This window comes from Balaenoptera borealis, assembly GCF_965194805.1.
Source record: "Balaenoptera borealis genome assembly, chromosome: 17".
Taxonomy (NCBI): Eukaryota; Metazoa; Chordata; class Mammalia; order Artiodactyla; family Balaenopteridae; genus Balaenoptera; species Balaenoptera borealis.
The window spans coordinates 70,701,604-70,729,579 of NC_138876.1; the positions used below are offsets into that span (position 1 = coordinate 70,701,604).

The 27,976-nt window shown below is 36.2% G+C and overlaps 1 protein-coding gene across 9 annotated transcripts in view; it reads right to left on the reverse strand.

The window, feature by feature from the left end:
* The window catches only part of CSPP1 (centrosome and spindle pole associated protein 1), a 204,042-nt gene that overhangs the window by 27,149 nt on the left and 148,917 nt on the right, over nucleotides 1–27,976 (reverse strand). For 7 of the 9 annotated variants that reach the window (XM_082363393.1, XM_082363390.1, XM_082363389.1 and 4 more), the window contains 8 exons: nucleotides 27,394–27,523; nucleotides 24,657–24,804; nucleotides 13,142–13,294; nucleotides 9,784–9,896; nucleotides 6,054–6,203; nucleotides 5,545–5,691; nucleotides 2,277–2,381; nucleotides 450–516 (listed from right to left, as the gene is read on the reverse strand). In XM_082363393.1, coding sequence (XP_082219519.1) covers nucleotides 450–516; nucleotides 2,277–2,381; nucleotides 5,545–5,691; nucleotides 6,054–6,203; nucleotides 9,784–9,896; nucleotides 13,142–13,294; nucleotides 24,657–24,804; nucleotides 27,394–27,523 — 1,013 coding nt within the window. The remainder of the gene's footprint in view (nucleotides 1–449; nucleotides 517–2,276; nucleotides 2,382–5,544; nucleotides 5,692–6,053; nucleotides 6,204–9,783; nucleotides 9,897–13,141; nucleotides 13,295–24,656; nucleotides 24,805–27,393; nucleotides 27,524–27,976) is intronic. The other 2 variants (XM_082363395.1, XM_082363394.1) reach the window with 1 other exon arrangement.

A 27,976-nucleotide genomic window follows, 5' to 3' on the forward strand; every position in this document is an offset into this window, starting at 1 on the left:
TTATATATATAGATCATATTTATGAACATCATTAAGACCCACAAACACATTTCTGATAATACAGGAACTTCAAATGGCAAGAAACATTCTTGGGGGGGGTGGGCAGGGGGGTGTAACTATAAAGGGGCAGCACAATGGAGTTCCTATGTGGTGATGGACAGTTCTGTACCTTGATTGTGTGGTGGCTACACAACTTACACATGATAAAAATGCACAGAACTACACACACACATAAATTACTGCATGTGAAAACTGTGAAACCTGATGAAGGTCTGTGGAGTATGCCAATGCCAATTTCCTGGTTGTGATATTGCACGACTGAGGGAAGCTGGGGGGAGGGTGCACAGCACCTCTCTATACTGTTTCACGATATTTTGTGAGTCTATTTTTCAAAATAAAAAGTTAAAAAGAGAAATAGTCTAGATTACAGGTTGAATAGTCAACTCTACCTTCTGCACGAAGCTGATTTTTCCTGGCAGGTACCGGAGGAGACTGTGCCCTGGACACGGAACTTTCCTGTTTAACAATCACAACAAAGATACACTCAGTATGTCTTCCCTACTCAGAAGCTTTAAAAGAGGAATTATTTTGAAGTAACTATATGTAAGAGAAACCAAACTCCCCACCAACTCTATCTGTAAACTTACCCACATTTATTTTTTCTTCCCACTGCAGTGGGAGAGGCCGTGCCCCATCCAAAGAGAATCCCTTCGCCTGTACTCTGTATCTGACAAGTGACTCTCAGCTCCTCCATCAATTACTGGGTTTTGTCCACCCTCTTCCTCTCTCCAACCACCTTCCTAACAGCCTGTGCTTAAGAATCTCTCCATTTTTTAAAAAACTTATCTCACCCTTCATCATTCACTATTGTCCATTCTCTTCCTTCATAGCCGTTCTTTAAAAAACAGTATGTGCAGTGCATATGGTGTTTGCTTCCTTATTCCCATTCACTCCTCACTACACAGCCTTTGCTTCTCCTACCAACTGATCCCTCAGTGATGCATTTGATGGGCATTTTAAGCCCTTATTTTACTTGGCCAGTAGCAACTGATATCATTGCCACTCTATTTCCTTGCTCTGCTTCTTATATGTTGGTTAATTCCCTATTGTTCCATCCTCAGCCCTCTTAACTTCCCCTGAACACATCCTAGACAATCATACTAATTAGACAAGCAATAATGTTAGTAGTTTCCAGAACTACAAATCCAGTGCAGAGCGCCTTCCTTGGCCGCAACCTGTAGTTTCAACTGCCTACTCTATATAACCCTCATCAGAAACCTGACAGTTGTCACTGACTCCCACCCGTCACACACAGTCAATAAATAGCACGATCTGTATCTCATAAATATATCTTGAAGTTGTCACCCCTTCTTAGTTCTTGATGTCACTGCCTTCATTTAGGTCCTCAAAGTCACATCTGGACCTCTGCAAAAGCAGAACTTAACTTTTCTCCATGTTTACAGTCTTGCCCAGCCTCCATAATATATCTCCACGCCACCACTGCCTGAGAGAACATTATGCAAGACAAACATGGCCATGTCATTCTCCTATTTAAAATATTACCATGAATTCCCATACATTACCACAGACCTACCAAATCAGATCTCAGAGGGTGGGCTTGAGGAAGACATCCTAATATGTTTCTTTGTCTATTCTGGTAGAAAGCCTGTCTAATGTCCACTGGCCTCTGGAATACAGTCACACCCCTCGGCACTCCCTACAACACCCTGCACGCGTCCCAGCCTTCACCTCCTCTGCCGTCCGGTGAGGTGTCGCAGGCCAGACCAAACCATGTGTTCTCCACGCGTGCCACTTGGCTTGCAGTCCCTCCATGATTCTGCATATGCTGCAAGTCCCTCTTCCTCCTCCTCTCTATAGCAAATCCCTACTCGTTCCTCAAGAGTCAACTCAAGGATCAACCCTTCTGGAACATTTTCCCAGCGCTTTTCTGAGTATAGCTCAGTCTGAAGTATAAGGGACTTTATTAGCATAACTACAGCTAGCGAGAAGACATATTACCAAAGAAAAGGCCTTCCTGAGGGGCCTGGACAAGTACCACTTGCTAAATTATGATTTGTCAAAAGAATTTAAACTTTGGGGCACCAAGTATTATCATTTATAACTGAAGCAACAGACAAATCAATGTAAACATCATCTATATTTCAGATGTGAAAAATGTAATCTAGCTAAGTAAGATGAATAAGAAAATCTCATTCAATACCCGCAATCCAAAATAACTTAGCGAAGATGAATAAATCAAAAGAAAGAGTATATACTTGAATAAAGGAAGTTATAATGCTGTCAACTGAAGGAGGTCTTTGGAGTTTGCTTGCAATCTTGTTCTGAAGAGCAGGAATTACAGGAGAAGGCTGTCTCAAGCGCTGAGGGGGAGAAAATAAATATATATATATATATATATACACACACACACACACACACACACACACACACACACACACACACCCCAACGTATGTCTATGTGTGTATGTATATATACAAACACCTCAACATGTATGTGTATATATACATACACACATCTCTAAAATCTAGATCCCTTGTCACCAAGAGCATCACGGATCATGATAGAGTTTCTATGTCTCCGTAAGGAAATAAAACAGGGTTTCAGGTTACAGTGTAATAAAGCTAATAGTTCCCAACTTCGTATTAAAATCAAAATGCTGAAAACATAAAAATTCCCAACAAAATATAATAAGAATTATCTGGATAAAAATATAAATATGTTTATAAATGTGGATGTTAAATTGTTCATTTTGCACAGTACAAAATCAAATATTGGGCTTCCCTGGTGGCACAGTGGTTGAGAATCTGCCTGCCAATGCAGGGGACACGGGTTTGAGCCCTGGTCTGGGAGGATCCCACGTGCCGCGGAGCAGCTGCGCCCGTGAGCCACAATTACTAAGCCTGCGCGTCTGGAGCCTGTGCTCCGCAACAAGAGAGGCCGCGATAGTGAGAGGCCCACGCACCGCGATGAAGAGTGGCCCCCGCTTGCCGCAACTAGAGAAAGCCCTCGCACAGAAACGAAGATCCAACATAGCCACAAATAAATAAATAAAAAATACTAAAAAAAAAAAAAAAAATCAAATATTACTTTCACTAGTGACTTTGATAAAATTAGAAATATAAGACAAAGTTTAAAAAAGAAACTCTAGGTGACCACAGGTAGAATTATAAAGACAAATTAAACCTTCTAAAGGACTGTAGAGAATGAAGCAAAGAAAGCATAGTCCACATAATGTAAAAAAACAAAATAAACAGACAAGTAACTGTCAAGGAAGCAAAAACAAAAAAGTCAGAAATTCAATTAATATGATCAAATATATTGGTTATGATAGTATAACTCTCAGATTAGGATTAAAAAAACAAATTTTAACAAACTAAATAAATATACAGACTAAAAAATTTAAAATGCAGACACAAAAGTAAAAACTAAGAGTAGACAAAAATATATATCAGGCCTACATAAATTAAAAAATGACAGCTAGCAATGATAATTTCAGAATTGAGGGCAGAATGCATTAAATGGAACAAAGCTGGTATAAAACTTTATGGTACTTCACAATTAAACTATAACAGTCATAAAATTACATATTCCTAAGAAATAGCTTTTTTTCTTAGACATAATAAGAAAGTGGCAGAAACACAACTGTGAGAAACTAACAACCTTCATTCTCAATCAATTTTACAATAAAATATTCTCCGCTTTCCGCTCAATTTGCTATACCAAACACTGCTCTAAAAAACAAACTTTATCAATTAGAAATATGAATGATATGACATTTAAATGATACTTTAAAAGGATGAGCAACTATATATATCCTAAAAATGAAGGATACTGCCTAATGTTCCTGCAACACTGAAAATAAAACAAAAAATATAGATCTGACTCATAAATTCCCTTTTTATTTATTTATTTATTTATGGCTGCGTTGGGTCTTCGTTGCTGCGCGTGGGCTTTCTCTAGTTGCTGCGAGCGGGGGCTACTCTTGGTTGTGGTGCGCGGGCTTCTCATTGCGGTGGCTTCTCTTGCTGCGGAGCACGTGCTCTAGGTGCACGGGCTTCAGTAGTTGTGGCACGTGGGCTCAGTAGTTGTGGCTCACAGGCTCTAGAGCACAGGCTCAGTAGTTGTGGCGCACGGGCTTAGTTGCTCCGTGGCATGTGGGATCTTCCCGGACCAGGGATTAAACCCGTTTCTCCTGCATCGGCAGGCAGATTCTTAACCACTGCGCCACCAGGGAAGCCCCTATAAATTCCCTTTTAAACAACATTTCAGCAAATTCAAATTGTGAATACTTATTTCTATCATCATAAAACCCTGGGGTGAGAAATCCAGAGACTGCATTTGCACCAGAAATGGCTCATGTTACCTACAGTAGGTTACACATTGAATGATATAGCAAATCACATCATAAATACACCCAAGGAGCACACTGGTTAAAAGTAATCTTTTTTGTCAATTCTACTTACAAGAAATCATGTCTGTATAAATCTAAGTTTCTGAAAACAATTTTTTAAAAATTAAATTGGGCTAAACGTACAAGACATAGGGTTTTTCAAGGTGTGGTTCACAGGCCAACTGCATCCAAACCCCTAAGGGTTACTAAATCACACTTAGTAAATCAGATACGTTGTACATGAGACCAGGAAGACACATTTTAATAAGTCCCTAGTGATACTATACAAACAAAATTTTAAATATAGCTTTGAAATATGAGCAAGGGTGTAAACTGGATTTTCATAAGGGCCTACTGGCTTTCTAGAGAGAAAACGCCTGTCTAATAACTTTGACTCACGTGTCTAAGCGTGAACATCGACCCCCATCTCAGAGGCATGGACTTCAAACCAGTCTGTGGTGAGCCACAAGTTTCTTTTTTAATTTCCAATCCATTGTGGACAGATGTGTAAAACAGAGTAAGACTGAATTACAGTTGACCCTTGAACAACATGGGTTTGAACTGCACAGGTCCACTTATACAGAGATATTTTTTTCGTCAAACACTACAGTACTGTAGTCAGTGACTGGTTGAATGCGCAGATGTGTAGGAACTGCAGGTATGGAGGGCCAACTATAAATTACACACACACAGATTAATCCCTGCATTGTTCAAAGGTCAACTGTACTAGATAAATAAAAACTTTTAAAAGATGTTACACAATTCAAGCCCAACTATTTTATAGATGCAACAGACATAAAATTACATTGACAAATTGCTACAAAAGTTTCCAAACACCTTCAATCTTGTCATGAACAGTTTGGAGGGTGCTAGTCTATGGACTATGGGAACAAGACCAAGAGTGGCAACAGAAAGTAAGCCTATTCTGTTCATAGCAGGGAAAATACAACGCAGCACAGTGACATCATCTAGTACAGGAAGTTCAGTGCACTGCACCCAGAAAAAGTACTATGACGAAAGGAAAGACAAAAGCACCTTCTCTGCTTTCTCCCTTTTGCTAACTACTCCACTACTCTCACAGTGAAAGGGGGTTGAACTACGGGTTCCATAGACATTTTTGTCTGAAACTTACCTTTGTTTCTTCACCAATTATATTTTCTCTTTCATAGTAGTGCTGAAGTTGTAGGTTATGTTTTTCTTCCTCTTCTTTCTTCTTTCTTTCTGCTTCTTTTCGTCTTTCTTCAGCTAACCGAATAAGCTCTTCATTTTTCAGCCTTTGCTTTAAAATAAAGAGAAAAATATACACTCCATACACACGTTCTATAGTTCATATTTGTTTGAAATAAAGAGATAAAATTGAAGGTACAGATGATATAGTGTTCTTTAAATAAAAAAGTTGTCTGCTTAACAATAAAATATTAGGCATCTATTATAACATCCTAGTCGGCCTAAACTATTTTTCGTCTGTAAAAAAAGTCATCATTTATCTCTTTTCTTAATTTAGTCTTTCATTTTTATAAAATAGCATCTAACAAATGGATATGGATCTGTTCTCCTTTGTAAGTAATAAATATCTTTTCAAGTCAAAATAAGGAGTTCACTTTCAGACTAAGTAGAAAAATACAGTAGGTAAAAATGCACCTCTTCCTCTTTCTCCCTTTTCTTTTCCTGTTCCTCTTCATACTCTTGCTGAATTCGTGCTCTCTGTTCTGCAAGCCGTTTTTCTTCTTTTTCTTCGGCAATTCTCAATCTCTCTCGTTCTGCTTCTTCTCTTTGTTTCTTTTCCTCAATCTAAAGAATTAAACCTAGTTATTACTTTGTGAAACTATTGAAAAGTTAGAATACCACTTAATTTACCCTATTATCAACATTTGTGCCCTCTTTTTGTAAGTAAAAATAAGTTCCTAAATTTTTCAGTTTCCTATATTTTATTAGGGAGGCCACATGATGTAATGTTAAGAGCTCTGAGTAAAATTCCAGCTCCATCAGACTGTGTGACCTTAAGAAACTTTCTTGTTCAGTTTTGTCATCTGGTAAAAAGAGTTATTAACGTCTATACCTCAAGGTAGTACTCAAAAGAATTGAAATGAAACAAGGTATGTAAAAAAACATAAAAGTTCCTCCTATGTAAAAGGTACTTAGTAAATAATTCATGATTATATTATTCTATAATGACTGCTACTATTACGTCTCAAAGTTCCTTGGCGTGATTAGTATCCTAAAACAACAGTGAAATATTTTAGCAATCACTCTTTAAGTAGGAATCCCTTCCCTAGAATAGCCTTTCTCCTTTCCTATCTACTGGCAAGGTAAATGAGGATTTTGGCCACAAGAATTCATAACTAAGTTTTGTTTGAATGCCACCTGGGGCCTGCAGTGCTGAGTTATTCTGGGGGAATATTCTAAGACAGAGTCTAAGATCTGAAAGGAAGAGGACCTTAACAGATAGCCTACATCCTCCACGAATGAGATAGGGAAGAATGACAGCACGGGTACTGGGTATTCATGATGCTGGTTTAAGGATATCAATAGATTTTCGTCCCTCTTAAGTATGGATTGATTATGACTATTCATATTATTTTTATAGTTCTTGTCTGCATTTCCTCTAGCTTCAAGGTTGCTATATTTAGTGCTGACAAACTTTTGAGCTATAAGAACTGTAGTCTTCTTATATGTGCCATGATTTTACATGCTAGGGCTTTTTCCAACATTTCTTTCTCACAACACTATTAAATATGTACAATCCTAATATTTAATACTAAGTGGTGTGTATGTAATCACTTCTTCAATTACAATAGCCCTAGAGAAAACATCATTTATGATCCATACAACAAAACCTCACATTTAATACTCAGTTCCCCCTATTTCCTCCCCCATGAAAAAAAAATCACAATGACAAAGTCACTTCTCCATTAATGGGTCACAATCATAAATGGATCTCACACCTAATGAATCCACAGAAATATCATTCCAACAAAAATGCCACACAGAAGTTCAATGGAAAGAGAAAAGCTATCATCCAGGTCAGTGGTTTTCAAACATATAATACAAAAGTGCTTCAAGGGTCCTGCAAATATTTTATTAAACTTGTTAATTATTTTTAAAGCTGCAATTAAAAATGACATCTAAACACTCACATGTGTTATTTACCAAATTTTAACCACATGAAGACTTCTGCTACACTAACTTAAACTAATGGTATAACTTATTTATGCAGACATGGAGCTGAGGCTTCCTTTGCCATCTTTGTGCACAGATTTAAACATTTTATAACATTTCTTTTAACACTTAAGTTTGGGGATTTTTTTGTCTGACACTACATTGTTGATATTAATAATAAATACCATTTAGCTATTTTACATTTTCATAGAGTTCTGGATTAGATTTTGTTTGGGGGCAAAAAGGGAATTTTTAAGAGGCTGCTAAAAAGAAAAATACATAAACCACCATTTTATACGGTGGGAGAAGTGAAGGTTGAAGTTATTCTGAAACTAATACAGTCAAAGTTTCCCCCACTACTAGTAGTTTTTTCCCAGAGGAAAGACTTCCTAGAGCTAGAAACATAACTGTAGTACCTCTAGATATGATACTTAAAGTCAGGAGACTGGGTTCAAGCACCGGCCTCACAACTTGCAAGCTCTGCCACCAAAGGTGAGCCTCATCCTGTGTTTTAGTTGGTCATAAAATAAAAAGAGTAATAACTTCCTCAGAGAGTACTGAGGTTTAATAAGATACTATACATAAAACTATCTTATAAATAATAATAGGCTACAAAATGGCAAGACTTATTTTTCCCTGAATTCTACCCTAGACCATGCTAACACTCAGTAAGTATAATAGGAACTACATAATTTTGACTTGCTATCATTATGGGCAATATACCAGAGGGTCCTTCAAGTTCAAAAGGTGACTCTGTGACCCTCAATCTGCTGCTACCTGACTCGAGTGGCCAGTATCCTTGGGATCTCTGATGCTACGCTCTTACAGTCAATATCTCTATTCATTCTGTCGATCCTTAGAAAGGTCTTTCCATCCATTTCTACCGTCACCACTCTAGTAAAACACCCCTGCTTCCACTCTTTTAAAATCCTCCAAAAATACATCCTCAACAGTAATGCCTGATCAATCATCCTTAAGACTACATCCATTATGTCACTGCCTTAAAAGTCCACAATAATTAGGATCAGAAAGATGGCATGTCTGAATAGAATCTCTATAAGAAGAATTTGTTTAAGAGGTTGGGATTAGACTGGAGAGCCAGAAGTGTCAGAATAAAGAATATGGACATTTTCTGTAGAAAAGAAAAGCTACTGCCAGGTTTTGAATAAAGAAGAAAAACATGAGAAGTCATATCAAAGGAAGATTAACGTGGCCACAGGATTAATCTGACACTGGGATGTAAGTGTGGGTATGGAGTGGAGGGAGGTAAGGAGAGAAAATATTGTGAGCCCGCTATGAACAGGCCTCTCACTCACCTCAGGCTCCATCCCAAGGGTGGCCACAGTATGAGAGTTCGATAAATCTGTTTGTTTAATAAACATCTGATGCTCAAGTATCTTCCTTTGGGCAATTTCTAGTACTTTAAATACTATTTGCTTATATACATAAATGAGGCAAATAATTGCAAAATGTGATTACATTTAATATTTATTTATTTACAAACTATACAACTGAGTCAAGAATATCAAATCATTTACAAAAAACTAATTACTTTCTACTAACACATGCAAGCATCTAGAAAGATTCATTCTATGCCTAATAGGTGAACATTTTAAGTGTTTCAGTTTTAGAAATTTCAGCATTCTTTAACACTTAATGATTTAATAAAATTTAAGTCACCTGGTATACCTAACATGTCTCCCTATTCATTTTTCAGACATAAGTAGAATGGTATAATAATATAAATTAAATAATAATATAATGTAATTTATATCTTATATAAATTAGATATTTTAGTAACCGCATGGCATTTTAGAATTTATTCTTTATCTTGTGGATTAAATCTTTGCAAGTTTAGTTTATTAAAACTCTTATGGGGACTTCCCTGGTGGCACAGTGGTTAAGAATCCACCTGCCAATGCAGGGGACAAGGGTTCAAGCCCTGGTCCGGGAAGACCCCACATGCCACGGAGCAACTAAGCCCTTGTGCCACAACTACTGAGCTTGTGCTCTAGAGCCTGTGAGCCACAACTACTGAGGCTGCATGCCACAACTACTCAAGCCTGCGCGCCTAGAGCCCGTGCTCCGCAACAAGAGAAGCCACCGCAATGAGAAGCCCGTGCACTGCAACAAAGACCCAACGCAGCCAAAAATAATTTTTTTAAAAAAACTCTTATGAAACTTTGAAACTGTGATCAAGTAAGCATTTCACCTGAAAACGAAGAAAATTCTTGTATAATTCCTGCTGTTTAATCTGAAGTTCAGTTGGAGGCTCACCAAAAATATTTCCCCGAGCAAAAGGAGAGCTCTGTGTTTGCATATGACCTTGAAAGGGAAATTTTGCAGAAACATACCATTAGCCAGTGCTTAGAAAACGTAAAGGTTAAAGAATAAAGACTTTGCTAATAAATTCAAATCTTGAAAAAAATGTGCTAAATATGGAACTCTAGAGGTTAAACTCAGAAGAAGGCTGAGGAATCTAAAGACCAGATAAAAAGTAAAGAGAGAAAAAAAATGGTGAAACTAAAATAAAATTAATACACAGTTGAAAAAGCATAACATATCTATACCTGAAAGACATCAAGAAAACATAAAAGTTAATAACGTAAGCAACTCTCACTGCAGCAAAGGCTTTAAAGTAAAATTTATATAGAGAAAAAAAAAGTACATGTTTAAGTTCTTATTTATGAATATAAATATCCTTTTCTTAAGAACACTGCTTAATTATACACTAAAATGTATTATGTATACACATACAAAAATTTTCTAAAATTGTTTTTAAAAATCAGTAATTCCAAAAGTGGATTCCCATCTATGGTTTAAAGAATAGATTAGAAAGTTAGCTCCAAAAACATTTTTTACAAATTAAAGTGACTATTTTAATCACTGCACCACTTTTTATTTAAAAATTCTATCAGATTAATGAGATATTAACATGAAAAATAAAAATATGCTATATATTACCTATAAATAGTATTAAAACATTCTGGGAAAGGGAAAATATTATTTCATAAAAGCAACCTGGAAAATAATTACACCCCAGGGATCTCTTTGAATGCAGAAAAAAAAAATTGGTGTTTAAATTTAAGCCTCACATAACTTTTTATATCATTTTTTAGTTTCCTTATACCATCAATCTAAAGCATTTATTTCTCTCACTCGTATAGTGCTTGCAGGACAACTGCTTTGCAGTTTAGCTGTCATTTAGGTCTATTTTGCCTTTGTGTTAAAATTTATTAATGCTTACTTGAATAGATCAGCAGAAAGGCAAATCAACACCTAAACATTAAAATCTTATGTTATGGTGGAAAAGCTGATTAGCAAACCAAAACTGAGTAGTTTGTTTCACTTTGATGATCACTCAAATTCTAAGCCGTTGAGGCAATTAGAGAAGAAATATTATTAGAGGCAGGCAAGATAAGTTCTTTCAAATATAAAAATACTATAAAAATAAAACCAAAGGGAAACACATGCTCTAAACAAAGAAAATGAAAATGTATTCAGGCATCATAATAAGTGAAAAAATAAATTTAAGCCAAATTAGTATGGACTTTATCAACATGGTTTTTCATCCAAGAACCATAAAGTAAAAGAAAAACAACAAACATTAAGAAGGGCCTCAGAAACAGGCCTAATGAAGACAAAACATTAGAGGATAATGAACCTTAAGTATACATTATAATATTCAACTCTCAGGTATATTCAAGTTCCCTTAAAGCCTTAAAATATTACATGCCACATATGTATGTGTATGTGTGCACACACATACATATGTATACACACACACTCCTACACATATATGATGGCCTACCAACAAATTAGGTGACTCTCAATGGTTTTTTGCATTCAGAAAGTCTGTTTTAGGTGAATTCTTAGGGAATGAAAGTTAATTTAGGAAATTTCAATTCACAAAAAAGGGAAATTTTAACATTTTATGATTTTATATGATTTCTTAAACTAGAGCATCCTGGCCACAACAGCTGCACCAAAACCCTGGTAGTGTACAGAAAGGCAACAGACAATAAGTTCTGCTATGCATATTCAATCATCAAGCTTGTGCTCCTTCTTGGACATGGGTCATGGAAAGCTTTGATTTTTCCAGTGCTTTTGCTTTGTAAGCAGAGCTAGATGCCTAAAATGTTATTACTATGACAGAGAAAGTTCTAGGCTAAGAGAGAACTACAAACAATACAGGGTGTGGAAGAGAAGGGCAGAGAAGGGGTCTGTACCACTGATCTCAATAAAGACTACCAGAAGCAGAAGCCAATGAAGAGAAAAATAATGATAATCAGAAAGAGGTCAAAATTCTCTTCAATAAAATGGAAAGGTGTTTTGATGCTGCTATTGTACACTGAATTATTACAGACTCAGAGTGAGAGCCAAATTAGTAATTTCATCAAAATCAGAAGTTCTAATTTTAGTACTCCAAAAATCAAAACTAGATCCACTGTGTAAAAATCTATTGTGGATCAAACTAGGAAAGCATTTTCTTGTAATTGAGATCAAACAGTGATACAGGCTGTCCATGGAAACAACCAACCACACATCTCGTGAAGTGTTCAAAAAGGCTGCAGAGATCAGTGCTACCATCAAAGGCTTGAAAGATGCAAGGCTAGTAATTCTAATCAGAGCTCACCATTTAGTCTGCCTATTTGGCCAATATGCATTAAAAAATTTTTTAAGTTTTTAAAAAACTGTATGATTAGTCAGGGAACATTTTAGAAAGACTTCTTAATATAGAGTTCTTTTCTAGTCTAAAATTAAAATTTTTGTGAAAGTACAAAAGAGAATTTGTCATAAATAAATGGTTACTTTTATAGGCATCAAAATATAGTGTAAGGTGGTATATTCTTTCAACTTCATTTGAATTTTAAACATGTAACATACTTTCACATATACTTGATACAGAAAGATGATGACAACTTTTCCTGGCAAGTCATAAAGAAAGATATTGAATAATCTTCAATTTACAGAATCTTTAATTAAAGGACCCTGTTTAATAGCAAATCAAAGATATTTGCTTATGAAAGGCAGATGTGACCAGAAGTCAAACTAAACCTTTAATTACTTCATTTATTTCTTTGTATATTGTGGTTTTATAAGGGAGGGCAACTGATTATAAAACAAACAAAAAATGAATTTCACTGTACAATTTATCATACAACATCTGATATGTTTTCACTAATTCAAACTAATTCTGATGGTAAAAGAACCCATAAACTTTACCAAACTCTGTATGGGTAGAAAGACTATTTGATTTTAAGAAATGCCCTCCCCATCAGCAAAATAAAAGTGTTAGCAGCAGCTAAAGTATACATAAGCAAGTAATAAAGCTGAGAAGAAATACATATTAAGGAGCAAAATGTATTTCTTTATTCACTTTTTTCAAAATACCTATGTAAAAAAGTTATTGTAAATAGCATGAATAATGTGTTATGCTTCCTGACTCAGAGTAACCAAATTCTCAAAATCATAAGAACTTTCTTGGAGAACAGAAGAGAAATGCTACTGAACAACTTTAGAAATGTAAAAAAAACAAAAAAACAAAAGAATAGAATGTGATTAAAAACCTGAGTTTTTATTTGCAGAATCTTCTAGGTTCTCAGCATTTGAAGTGGCTAAATTTTGGTCTAGAGATACAACAGCCCTTTTATCTTCATATGTTCTTGCATCTGGGTTATGGTAGGCATCTATATTTTGTCTGTGCATCCTATTCAAATCAGCTGAGAGGGAAAAATAAGCCATTTATTTCAATAAATGCATTTCTATAATTAGTATACTTAATACATTTTCTTAAAGTAGGGAAATAGAGAGAAAAACAATAGGACAGAGCTGGAATAACTCAATGGTATCTTGGTGCCCTGAAAACAGAAACAAAATTATCAAAACTTTTAAGAAATTTTTCAAAAAATAACCTTACAAAATAAATTCAAAATCAGTATAGAACTTAAGAGTATATGGATTTTTGACAACCCATAAAAACCATATTCATATCTATGTTACTTCAGAACTTTGAATATCTTAAATACAGAACAAACATAGTAACAATTCAGAACAAGTCACAGTGAAATTTACCCAACATCATTAGTATTCCTAATGAAAAAATATCATGTGGAGTGGAGTTTTAAAATATATCCACAAATTTTTTTACAATCCTCCCTTAAAAGATGGAGCTCAATTCGCCTCTCCTGGAGTGTGGGCTGTTTCTTATGAAAAGGATACTGCATGCACAATGATGGTATACGACTTCTGAGGCTACTTCATGAAAGACAATATGTTTCCACCTTGCTTGATCTATTGGCTCACTCACTCTGAAGAAGCCACCTACCATTTCAAAAGGACACTTAAGGAGCTCTAAAGACAAGCCCACATGGCAAGGAACTGAGGCCTCCTGAGCTGTGTGAGGGAGCCATATGGGAAACAGATTCTCCAGTCCCAATCAAGACTTCAAACGACTGTAGCCCCAGCTGACATCTTGGACTGCAACCTCATGAGAGATCCTGAGACAGAACCATCCAGCTAAAACACTCACAAATAACTGACTCAAGAACTGCAAGATAATGTTTTTTTAAAAATACTACATGTTAGGGAAACACAGCAATAGATACCACATATGCATGGCAAAAATCTGAGCACATAAGACTATGTCAAACAACCGGTCAATCTTAAAAACAAACTTGAATGGTTACAGAACGCAAAAGCTTTAACAAGATAAAAAGTAGTTTTTCTCCACAAAACAAGTAACTGAGATAGTGTGGCAGCAGTGAACGTGAACATAAACCTGGATATAAGAAGTGCTTATCAGGAAGCCTGTTATGTCCAAGAATGTATCTTTAACATGAATCACAGTTAGAATACCAGATAGAACATGGCAAATAACACATGAACATTACCAAAGAGAAAGAGAGTTCAGAATCAGGAAAGTTCACATCCTTGCTGCTGCTTTTAAGACAGGTCGGGGACTTCCCTGATGGTCCAGTGGTTAAGACTCCATGCTTCCACTGCAGGAGATACAGGTTCGATCCCTGGTTGGGTAACTAAGATCCCACATGCCGTGCGGTGTGGCCAAAAAATAAATAAAGTAATTATTAAACTATTTGCCTAATGCACCGATTAAAGAAAGAAAAGACAGGTTGGACTCCGAAACTGGACAGGAGTTTCGCAGGTGAAGATGGGTGGGAAAGCATAATAAAGAAACAGCTCCAGGGACTTCCCTGGTGGTGCAGTGGTTAAGAATCCGCCTGCCAATGCAGGGGACACGGGTTCGAGCCATGGTCCAGGAAGATCCCACATGCCATGGGGGCAACTAAGCCTGTGGGCCACAACTACTGAGCCTGCACTCTAGAGCCCGCGAGCCACAACTACTGAAGCCCGCGCACCCTAGAGCCCGTGCTCCGCAACAAGAGAAGCCACTGCAATGAGAAGCCCGCGCACCGCAACGAAGAGTAGCCCCCACTCGCTGCAACCAGAGGAAGCCCGCGTGCAGCAACAAAGACCCAACGCAGCCAAAATAAATAAATGAATAAATAAATTTATTTTAAAAAAAAAGAAACAGCTCCAAGTGTGAAACATGAAGACTGTTCTGGCAACATTTAAGTAGTCCAGCTTGACTAGAGCTCAAAACACACACAACAGAGAAATGAGAGATTACATAGGAAAATGCAGATCAGATGCCAATTCTGGAATATTCTAAAAAACAAGCTGATGGCTCACTATTCTATTCTGTAGATAGTAGAATGGAGACAGTTTTGGTAGTCACAGAAGTAGAAACAGTAATAATGGCAGTTAACATTTATGATTCACCATTTTTATAATCTATACAATAACTTATATGATATGGTACTATTATTTTCACCCCAGTATTATTAGATGAGAAAATTAAACTAAATTAATTTGTTCAAAGCCAGTAAATGGCTATGCAAGAATGTGAACTCAGTAAGACTCTCCAGAGTCCTTAATGAATTCTCAGCATGGAATAATACAGTTGGTTATACTTTTGATATGTACAGCTTGGATGTGAAAAACAAAGGAGGAGAACGAAGAAGCAATGAAGAAAGAGCAACAGCCCAGGCAAGATATAATAAATCTCTATTATGGTGGTAGTATGAATGAAAATTAAGAGAATTCAAGGAACACTGAAAGGGCAGAACCTACACTTTAGGCTTATTAACTGACTGGCTATGGGAAGTCAAAAGGACTCTTGAATTTTTTACTCTGAACCATCAGAATGATGATGCTTTTACAGAAAAAGACAAAGATGAGCTGGATTTTAAAAATGAAGGTTGGTTTTGCATGCTAAGTATACATAATCCACCAAACATCAGGTACAGAGATTCAGAAGACAAGTTGGAAGTGAAGCAGAGTCTTAGAAGTGGTCAGGGGCTGAGTAATATTCCACTGTATATATGTGCCGCATCTTCTTTATCCATTCATCTGTCGATGGACATTTAGGTTGGTTCCATGTCCTGGCTATTGTAAATAGTACTGCAATGAACATTGTGGTACATGTCTCCTTTTGAATTACGGTTTTCTCAGGGTATATGCCCAGTAGTGGGACTGCTGGGTCATAAGGTACTTCTATTTTTAGTTTTTTAAGGAACCGCCATACTGTTTTCCATAGTGGTTTGAGTTATTTGTAGTGAGGTGGATGGACCTAGAGTCTATCATACAGAGTGAAGTAAGTCAGAAAGAGAAAAACAAATACCGTATTCTAACGCATACATATGGGATCTAAAAAAAAAAAAAAAAATGATGAACTGATGAACCTAGTTGCAGGGCAGGAATAAAGATGTAGACATAGAGAATGGACTTGAGGACACGGGGTGGGAGGGGGAAGCTGGGGCGAAGTGAAAGTAGCATCGACATATATACACTACCGAATGTAAAATAGTTAGCTAGTGGGAAGCAGCAGCATAGCACAGGGACATAGCTCAGTGCTTTGCGATGACCTAGAGGGGTGGGATAGGGAGGATGGAAGGGAGGCTCAAGAGGGAGGGGGTATGGGGACATATGTATGCATACGGCTGACTCACTTTGGTGTACAACAGAAACCAACAAAGTATTGTGAAGCAATTAGACTCCAATAAAGATCTATTTAAAAAAAAAGAAAAAGTGGTCAGGGGCAAAGAAAGACACTTGAGAAGGCCTAAAAAGAAACAGAGGAGTAGAAGAGACAAGGTGGGAGAAAATGGATGGAAGGAATATATCTAACTCGAGGAACACGTGATGTCAGAAGACAGTCCTAGAACAAAGTTCAGGCTTACAGACCCGGAAGAATAACCCAGGTCCTAATACACATACAATAAATGTCAGGTGAGGAGAGGACAGCACCGCAGAGAACGCACAGGACTCAACGGCAAGAACTGTCAGCCCAACTCAAAGAGGATGAACGCTGAGTAAAAACCGTTAAATTAGAAATTAGGGCATCAGTTATTTTTGAAAGTGTAGCATCAGTAGAGTAGTAGGAACTAGAAGTCATTTTATAGAATATGAAGCAATAAGAGGATGGTAAGAAGTGGCAGCAACAAGTACAGACTACTTTTGGAGTGTGTTTTATGTAAGGGAAGTACAGCAAGGTCAAGAGCAGAGTTTTTGTTTGTTTATTTGTGTTTAAGAATATAAGTTAACCAAAGTATGTTCAGAGCTGGAAGGGAAGGAATTAGTAAAAAGAACTGAAAATGCAAGAGAGAAGGGACTGGCTGAAAACACAGAGAAAAGCTGATTCCAAGAAAACTTCCAAGTGCCAAGGAGTGGTAAGGCAAGAATTAGTTAGCTACTCCTGAAATCATAGCCAAATCCTGGGATCTATCTGAATATGGGAGGTAAATGAAACCAGAAAGATGATGGGAAAGTTAAGGTCATGAACTAATGAATAGCTGTGGTCTCAAAAATGTCATAAAAATGAAACAAAATAACTCCAATGGGAAATCAATATCTCATTGTCATCCAATTCACTAGAAGAGCATAAAACCAGCCTATGTAAATAAGAAGTCACTATGAATAATTATACATATAGTATTCTTTTTTATATTTCAAGAGTGCACTATATTAAGCTCACTCCTTCCAGATGATACCCATACCCAGAGCTCTGTTACCAAACTAGTGAAAGATTAGGGAATAAAATATCACTTTGATATTCACCTACACAAACTATAAAGTAAGAGATATATATCTTACAAGTAAACACTATAATAAACTTCAAAATCAATAACATGTTTTAATTTACTGTTGTGATTACACAGTTTTCTCAACTATTAGAATAATAGTCAATGTATTTATATAAAAGGAAAATTAATTTCATCAGAGTACATAATTATTATTTAAGACTTAAGACTACCAGATTCAGCAATCAAAACAAACCCATATTGCTTTTTATTGGAAAAGATGATTTGTCAATCAGTTGGTCACTCCTTGTCTATCTTTATTTTGCGAGGCAGTAAAATACAAGGTATGAAATCAGCTAAAAGATGAAAATTTAAAAAAGCACTTTGGTCAAAAGTGTAATTTGCCAACTGAAAAGGTATCACTGAAAATGGGCATTTATTTCAAATGTATATCATCATATCATTTAATATAATATTGCTAGCATTACAAGAATAATTCTACAAAGAAAGGAATAACAAAAGAAAATGTTACAGATTCATGAGTGGGAAAATAATTCTACTCTCTGAACAATTTATCAGACCAGGGCTAAATTATATGATACCTACAGGTAAACAATACATAAATAATAATTAATTCTTTTCATTCCTTATTTTATAATCTTTGCTTTTTTATAAACCTAAATGAATACTTTGAAATTAAAATTAACTTTACAAGTTACTCTTTGTACTCTGGTGGAAAATACCAAACATTTTAAAGAAAATGGCTAAGATATGTTAAATAGTACCATAGGCCCGGGATTATTCAGCAATCTACTGCTGACATACAAACTCTTTTATAATGTATCAATTCAGAGGGCTAAAGAAAATTTCCAATCCTGGCACTACTAGTACAGTACATATTTCCAAATTAACCTAATTTTTAATATATACACTTACTTATAGAGATCAGAGTCTACAAGGTAAATAAAAATATAATTGGTAGTCCATAAAATAAATCTCATAAACTTAAAAACACTGAAATAACAAAAAAGTATATTCTCTGAACAAAACAGAATATATGCTAGAAGTGAACAACAGAAAGCTATCTGGAAATATGCCCAAATATTTGGAATTTTTTTTGTATACATCTTTATTGGAGTATAGTTGCTTTACAATGTTGTGTTAGTTTCTGCTGTATAACAAAGTGAATCAGCTACATGCATACGTATATCCCCATATCCCCTCCCTCTTGCATCTCCCTCCCACCCTCCTTATCCCACCCCACTAGGTGGTGGCAAAGCACCAAGCTGATCTCCCTGGGCCATGCAGCTGCTTCCCACCAGCTATCCATTTTACATTTGGTAGTGTATATATGTCAACGTTACTCTCTCACATCATCCCAGCTTACCCTTCCCACTCCCCATGTCCTCAGGTCCACTCTCTACGTCTAGGTCTTTATTCCTGCCCTGCCCCTAGGTTCGTCAGAACCATTTTTTTTTTTTTAGATTCCAGATATATGTGTTAGCATATGGTATTTGTTTTTCTCTTTCTGATTTACTTCACTCTGTATGACAGACTCTAGGTCCATCCACCTCACTACAAATAACTCAATTTCATTTCTTTTTATGGCTGAGTAATATTCCATTGTATATATGTGCCACATCTTCTTTATCCATTCATCTGTCGATGGACACTTAGGTCGCTTCCCTGTCCTGGCTATTGTAAATAGTGCTGCAGTGAACATTGTAGTACATAACTCTTTTTGAATTATGGTTTTCTCAGGGTATATGCCCAGGCGTGGGATTGCTGGGTCATATGGTAGTTCTATTTTTAGTTTTTTAAGGAACCGCCATACTGTTCTCCATAGTGGCTGTATCAATTTACATTCCCACCAACAGTGCAAGAGGGTTCCCTTTTCTCCAACCCTCTCCAGCATTTATTGTTTGTAGATTTTTTGATGATGGCCATTCTGACCAGTGTGAGGTGACTCTCATTGTAGTTTTGATTTGCATTTATCTAATGATTAGTGATGTTGAGCATCTTTTCATGTGTTTGTTGGCAATCTGTATATCTTCTTTGGAGAAATGTCTATTTAGGTCTTCTGCCCATTTTGGGATTGAGTTGTTTGTTTTTTAGATATTGAGCTGCATGAGCTGCTTGTATATTTTGGAGATTAATCCTTTGTCAGTTGCTTCGTTTGCAAATCCAAATATTTGGAAATTTTTAAAACTCACTTCTAAATAATCAGTGGGTCAAAGAAAAATCAAAAGGAGAATTAGAAAACTGAATTGAATGAAAATGAAAATATAACATATCAAATCTGTGATATACAGTTAAAGCAGTACTCAGAGGGAAATCTGTAGCATTTTTAAACGAATATATTAGAAAAGAAATAAGGTCTCAAACCATAATCTAAGCTTCCACACTAAGAAATCAGAAAAAGAAGAGAAAATTAAAAGCACAAAGCAAACAAAAGAAAGAAAATAGTAAAGAGCAAAAATCAATGAAATAGGAAGAGAAGAACAACAGAGAAAAATAAATGAAAACAAAAGCTGGTTCTATGAAAAGATAAATCAAATAGATAATCTCCAGGCAAACTGGTTAAGAAAAAGGAAAGAATATAAAAATTACAAATATCAGGAATAAAAGAGAAGCAGGAGCCATCACTATAGATCCTACAGACCTTAAAAGAATAATAAAATATTATGAACTTTATGCCAAAAAATTCAAAAACTCAGAAGAAATGGATAAATTCTTCAAATGATTCAAACCACCAAACTTCACGATTTGGTGTCATGATTTCTAAACATTGTACTAGAGTTCCTAACCAGGGAAAAGACAAGTAAAATAAGTAAAAGGCATTCAGATTGGAAAGGAATAAATAAAACTCTGTCTACAGATAACATGACTGTCTACATTTATTTAATCTGTCTATCATGTAATTAATAGTATTGTAACCATTTTAATTTTCAGTTTTGATCACTGTGCCAAGACTACGTAAGGTGCTAACATTAAGGGAACCTAGGTAAAAGGTACTCTCTATACTATCTTTGCAACTCTTCTATAAGTCAAATTATTTCAAAACAAAAAGTTACAATGAGATGTCACTACACACTTAATAGAATGACAAATTTCCAAGACAATCTCAAGCGCTCATGAGAGTTCACAGCAACGGGAAATCTCATGCTCAGCTGGTGGGAATGCAAAATGGCACAACCACTTTGGGAAAAGGTCTGGGAGTTTCTTACACAGGTAAACATACACTTATTATATGTCCCAGCAATTCCATTCCTAGGCATTTACCCAAAAGAAATGAAAACTTATGTTCACACAAAGACCTGTAAGTGAATGTTTATAATAGCTTTATTCATAATAGCCTCAAACTATAAACAATCCAAAAGTCCATCAACTGGTAAATGGATAAACAACTGTGGTGCTTCCCCACAACAGAATACTATTCAGTAATAAAAAGAAATACACTACTGATGTATATAACAACATGGATAAATCTCAAAAACATCATACTAAGTTAAAAAAAAAAAAAAAGACATAAAAGGCAATACTACTGTGCCAGAGTGCAGCTCAGAGAGTGACAAGGGTATAGGGCTGGATAAGTTAGAAATATTCAATATCTTGATTATGGCAGTGGTTACCAGAATCAGTTGTCAAAACTCAATGAACAAAACACTTTAAAAGGGCGAATTTTACTGTATGCAAATTGTGTCTCAATAAACAGCATAAAAACAAACATAAATCTAACTGGGGCAAATATAATACATAAAAGAAATACAAATATTTAACCAAATATATGTGAAGCAATCTTGCTATTAATCAATTAGAACTATGAGATATTTCTGCTATCTTTCAAATTGGTTAAGTATTTTTAATTTTTTTTTTTACTTTTTTTCTCTTGGTGTACATACAGGTTTTTAAAATTTTTAATATACAATAGAGTCAAGTAACATCACCATAATCAGGATACAGAAGAGTTCCATCACCCCCAAAAACTCCATCATAGTTACTCCCTCTTCTCAGCTATCATCTTTGGTAACCAGTGATTTGTTCTCCATTGCTACAGTTTTGTCATTTTGAGAATGTATGTGTATGTAACCTTTACAGAAGGGCTTCTTTCCCTTAAGACTTCCCTTGAGCGTCTTCCAAATTGTTTTGTGCATCAATAATTCATTCTTTCTTACTGCTGAGTAGCATCCCATCATGTGAATGTTCCACAGTTGTTTATCCATTCACCCATTGAAAGACGTTAGAATATACTAAGTTTTTTTACGGGAACTCGAATAAGGAATTTTAATGAATAAAGAACTGAGAAAAGAAACAGATTTTAAGTGTAGTACAAGTAATCAAAACGAGAGGTATTTACTCTAAAAGGGTTGATGCTATGTTAAAATTGTATGAGTAACAGATTTTGATATTTTATTAATAACTAGTTTACCTTATAAAGAGATCTTTCTTAGAGAGCTAAGATAATGGTGAACATTCAATTTCTTTAATTTGTTTGTAATAAAAGATCAAAGATGAAACAGGAGTAATTAGAAAAGCCAGCAGCTGAATTAAAGTTACCCAACATAACCCCTGTTATATGGTCTTGGCCATCTCATGAAATAAAGCAAAACACTGAACTTTACTACATATTTTAAATAGAAAAATTATGTTCCCTCTCTCTCTAAAATATAACAGCCACATACAAAACAAACTGATATTCTTTAAGTGATGAGTTTACTGGCTTTGAAAATACCATTAAAAAAAGAGTTCCACTGCATTTGATAAAACAGCACACCTTTTTTATTTCATGGCATGACTGTAGCATTAAATAAGCAAACTAAACATTACCACTAAAAGTAAACATCTCAGAAAAGTTTGCTCCATTCCTGTTAGGTCAAGCAATTCTAAAACAGTATTTTATAATTCAATAACAAACACTTATCCTACTCACTTCTACCCATTAAACACACACAAAACACTGTAATTGTATTGTCTGAACTGGAAATAATCTTAGAGCAAGCTGGAAACTTCTAGGAAATTATTCCAGTGTTTCCCAAAGTTTCTGTTACATAAATAAGCACTTCCTTCATGGTAACTGTTATGTTTCTATCAATTTACAATTTAAATTTAATAGCAAAGACTGGGTAGATGCTTATCAATCTCATGTCCTCCTCCTGGGTATAAAGAAACCAAAACTTCCCAGCCTCCCAAGCAGTTACTTTAGAACCTTATAACTAGGTCTGAACAATGGAACAAAGACAAAAGTTATATTCCTCCACTTTCAGGCCAGGCCCCAACAAAATTCTCAACTTGTTCTCCCACCCTCTGGACCACATCTGTGCAGCTAGAAATAAAGGACTCCAAAATGGTGGAATGACACAATGGAAGGGGCCCACATTCCCAAGTCACCTCTTGGAGGAGAACCACCCAAACAGCATCAGAATGTGACTTAAGTGAGAAGTAAACTTACACTGCCTTAAGCCTTAAGCCTCTGAGAAATGGGAGTTCTTTGTTAGAGCACTTTTCGTTAAATGCCTTTACTTTCAAAGGAAATGTTATAGTACTATCCATTAATGGAAAACCAGTGTTTTTCTAATATATATTCAAATAAACATTTAACTTCTATGCTTATCTATGCATCACCTAAAATCATCTCATCTATAAAGAGAGAGTAAGAGTTCTAGTCTTCAAAATTGTGAGGAAAGTATTTATGAGGTGAAGAAAGGAAAGGAATAAATTCTTTGGAAAAGAAAAGAATTATCTCATTAATTTAAGTGGGCCTCAAATGTATCTTTTTTAAAAAGCCATCTTTAAAAAAAAAAAAAGAAAAGCCATCTTTAACAAAGAATCAAAGGCATAATACTTAAGAACTCTAATAGCTCAGTACCCCTCAAAATCTTCTGATTGCATCTCTCAGCTATCCCTACAACAAAGCACAAACCCAAAGAATGTGAAATTTACATTTTTACCATTTTAATGGGTTTCTAATTATTCATTTCTCATTTCCAATTAAACAATTTTAAAAAACCCATTATCTTTCTCTGCTTTTATTCTAAGCTAAAAGCTAATCAGAGGGGCTTCCCTGGTGGCGCAGTGGTTGGGAGTCTACCTGCCAATGCAGGGGATGTGGGTTCGAGCCCTGGTCTGGGAAGATCCCACATGCTGCGGAGCGACTAGGCCCGTGAGCCACAATTGCTGAGCCTGCGCGTCTGGAGCCTGTGCTCTGCAACAAGAGAGGCCGCGATGGTGAGAGGCCCGTGCACCGCGATGAGGAGTGGCCCCCACTTGCCGCAACTGGAGAAAGCCCTCGCACAGAAACGAAGACCCAACACAGCCATAAATAAGTAAATTAATTAATTAATTAATTAATTAAAAATTTAAAAAGTGGTGTTCTAAAATTAAAAAAAAAAAAGCTAATCAGAGACCATTCCAATATATATATAACAAGTTATATAAAGCGTCTTTTCAAAGTGCTTGTTGTGTGATTTCTAGATGGAACATTTTTAAGAGTACATAATTGAAAGATAAATCAATATAATTCTGCAATCTGCCAAAACTTTCTGAGGCCAGGTCTTTGTCAAAGGAGTCTCTGCATTGTGCAAGTACATAACATCCCACCACTACACCAGATCACTTATTTTAAAGACATCTTACTAGTTTAAAAAAAAAAATTGCAATAAGCGTTTTATTATTTTTACTAGAAAACTTTAAAAAATTCTAACTACTAGTTTGGGTAAAAACTTGCCAACATGAACTTTTCTCTGCAACTGAGTTATTATCATTGGAGGGTGAAAAATTTGTAATAAAATGAATAGTAATCTGAAGAAGAAAGGCTTTTTAACCTGTTATTATGCTTACTATCAAAATACCTCTTTTGCATTAAGCTGTACAAAAAGAGACCTTGCCTTACAGACTATGATTCCCACTTTTTTCTACTCCCCATTCTTTTAAAAAGTTAAACTTAGTTTCTCTTAAAAACAACAAATCAATGGAAATAACATACTTATCAGATTTCCTTTTGCATCTCTCAGAGGAGCACCACCTCCACCTTTCCCCCAGGGGTTATAACTTCTCATTTCAGCTTCTAATTTAGCTTCATATTCTTCTTTTTCTTCTCGTTCTTTCTTTCTTCTTTCTTCTCTTTCTCGAATCTTAACAACATTAAGAAACATTCGTAATAAGTGCTGACAAGTATTCTGATACAAAAAGTTAGTTTTAATATCAGATTTTATTTTTCTTATTAGAGATAAAACTGGATTTTTTTTTCAGTATACTTCACTATAAAATTTAACATCACAAATATAATTAAAAGCAATTTAAGGGGCTTCCCTGATGGCGCAGTGGTTAAGAATCCGCCTGCCAATGCAGGGCACACGGGTTCGAGCCCTGGTCCAGGAAGATCCCACATGCCGCGGAGCAACTAAGCCGGTGCACTACAACTACTGAGCCTGTGCTCTAGAGCCCGCGAGCCACAACTACTGAGCCCATATGCCACAACTACTGAAGCCCGCACGCCTAGAGCCCATGCTCCGCAGCAAGAGAAGCCACCGCAGTGAGAAGCCTGGGCACCACAACGAAGAGTAGCCCCTGCTCGCCGCAACTAGAGAAAGCCCACATGCAGCAACAAAGACCCAATGCAGCCAAAAATAAAATAAATAAAATAAATTTATAAAAACAATTTTAAAACACTTTGATAGCTGGAATATATAGCTGCTACTCCCTCGCATCATGTCACTTGAGTCCTTTCCAGCCACTGGTGCCACTTTGGACTAAACCAACCCCATCTTCCCACCCCCCAGCTTCATTCCCTCCCTAACCTCACCAGTTTCATGGGGACCAACAGAATCTCCCTACTTCCTTTTTTCATCTACCCTTTCATGGGATCTGGCCAGCAACAAACTACTCCTCACACCTCATGAGATCTGGGCCAACTACTTTCTATACCTCACCAGACCTACTCTACCCTGGGCAAACTCCATTCCCAAAATTCAAAGCTGTTGAAGGTTCAAAGCTCTCTGGAGAATGTTGGGCTATTTAAGTATACTTTATGAAAGCATAAAAAACAAATACAGTCTTAACAGCATCAAGTATAAGCACAGGGTTGGTCTCTAAAGACATAAATAGGCAATGAATAAAGATCTACATTTTAGAAAGTTACTTTTAAAATCATAACCATATGCATGGAAAATTTAAGCAACTACTCCAGAAAGGCCAAGGAAGTTATCACATACATAAAATAATATTCTAGAGTTAGGAAAGCTGGTTTTGTCGGTGGTGTTTTTAATATGCTCATTTGAAAACAGACAGATAAATGCAGTCTTTTGTTTGTAGAATCATAACACACAAAAAAATAATGTTGGTAATTCTATAATTTAAAAAAATCCACCTTCCAAGGAGGTTGCCCAACGTAAAAAACTGAACAAAAAAACTGAGCTTTAGAAGAAATCCAAGTGAAACTTTGTAGAAAAGTACCTCAGGTGAATATATACCTAGAGTTCCAGGGTCCTCTCTGGAGGAGATATGAGTATTCCCCTCAAAAAACCCATACATCTAATACAGTTATTCTTTTTTTTTTTGTAAGCTATTAATTTTTTATTATTATTATTATTTATTTATTTATTTTTGGCTGCGTTGGGTCTTCGTTGCCACGCACGGGCTTTCTCTAGTTGCGGTGAGCGGGGGCTACTCTTCGTTGTGGTATGCGGGCTTCTCATTGCAGTGGCTTCTCTTGTTGCAGAGCACGGGCTCTAGGTGCGCAGGCTTCAGGAGTTGTGGCACACGGGCTCAGTAGTTGTGGCTCGTGGGCTCTAGAGCGCAAGCTCAGTAGTTGTGACGCACGGGCTTAGTTGCTCCACGGCATGTGGGATCTTCCCAGACCAGGGCTCGAACCCGTGTGCCCTGCATTGGTAGGTGGATTCTTAACCACTGCACCACCAGGGAAGTCCCTGATACAGTTACTCTTAAGTAAACTCTCTCCAAACATTACAAACCACAACAGAACATTATCCTCCTCCCTAAGCATTCTACCTCTTTTTTCCCTACGCTCAGTTCACAGCCTCATTATTCTCTCAGATTACAACACTCAGAATCATCTTCAAGCCCTCTGTTCTTTCCTCACTCCCTAAATCTAAGCCCTATCAATGGAACCCCAGAACTGTCTCTTGGATGCCCTCTCCATCTTCCCCACCTGGTTCAGGGCCTTGTTACCTTCTGGCTGGACTACCTCAATAGTTTACTAAAAGGTTTCTCTGCCACATCTCTTTCCCAACCGTCCATATCACAACCAGATATCTTCCTAAAAGCCACATCTACTCATATCAACTATTTCTTTCACTCTTTGGCTTAAAATGTCCTCCCTTTGGCTACTGATAACAAGATGAAACTGAAAACCCCTTATTAGCTATCCTTCACAATCCAGCACAATCTAACACTCCAGCCCCTTCTCGACTACATCAATTCCATTCCCTGAATACACCAGGAATTTCACATTTATTCACTGTATAACATGCAACTCAAATATCATCAACCATGTGAAGCCCTCCTAACAGCCCAGGCAATTATTCTCCCTATCCCATGCATTCCAGTCTACCTACATCAAACCTTATCACACTGAATTATAAATGAATGGAATTTGTTCTCCTCCGCCACACTCTGAGTTTTAATGGACCACTGAACTAACACATAAGATGTTTAACATTAGATGAACGAACAAACGAATGAATTAAAAAATGAATGAATACCTGCTGCTGCAAAGCTTCTTGGTAAGACTGAAGTGACTGTTTTGAAGGCTTTGGTTTATCTTCAAAAAACAATCCTGAATTTATTGCTCGATCGCTTGTAATTTTCAGTTCATTCTGTCCAACCGTACTCCTACATCAAATACACAATAATCCAGATTCATTTATAACAAAACAAGAAGAAAATGCAACACGCCTTTGAAATAGCATGGCATTTAAGTACATTTAAAATAGGGAAAGAATTTCTCTATAGTTCAAAGAGAAATCCTTAAGTAAATGACCCCTATCTCTGCTTTCACAATCAATGGAACTTTCAAATTTACTGAATCTATTTCTTGACGTAGGTGGCAGTTACATGCAAGTAAAACTTTCACATACAAGTAAAAACAGTTTGTGATAATTCATCAAGCAATATACGTATTACTTACGCACTTTTCTGAATGCAGTGGAAGTCCCTCTACTAATACCATAACTAATGACTTACTTAATAAATTTGCTCCAAAATAAAGTATTGAAAATAACTTCCTAGCCATTTCAAGAATAAAACAATATAAATACAGTAAAGAGTCTGACTATCCCAAATAAA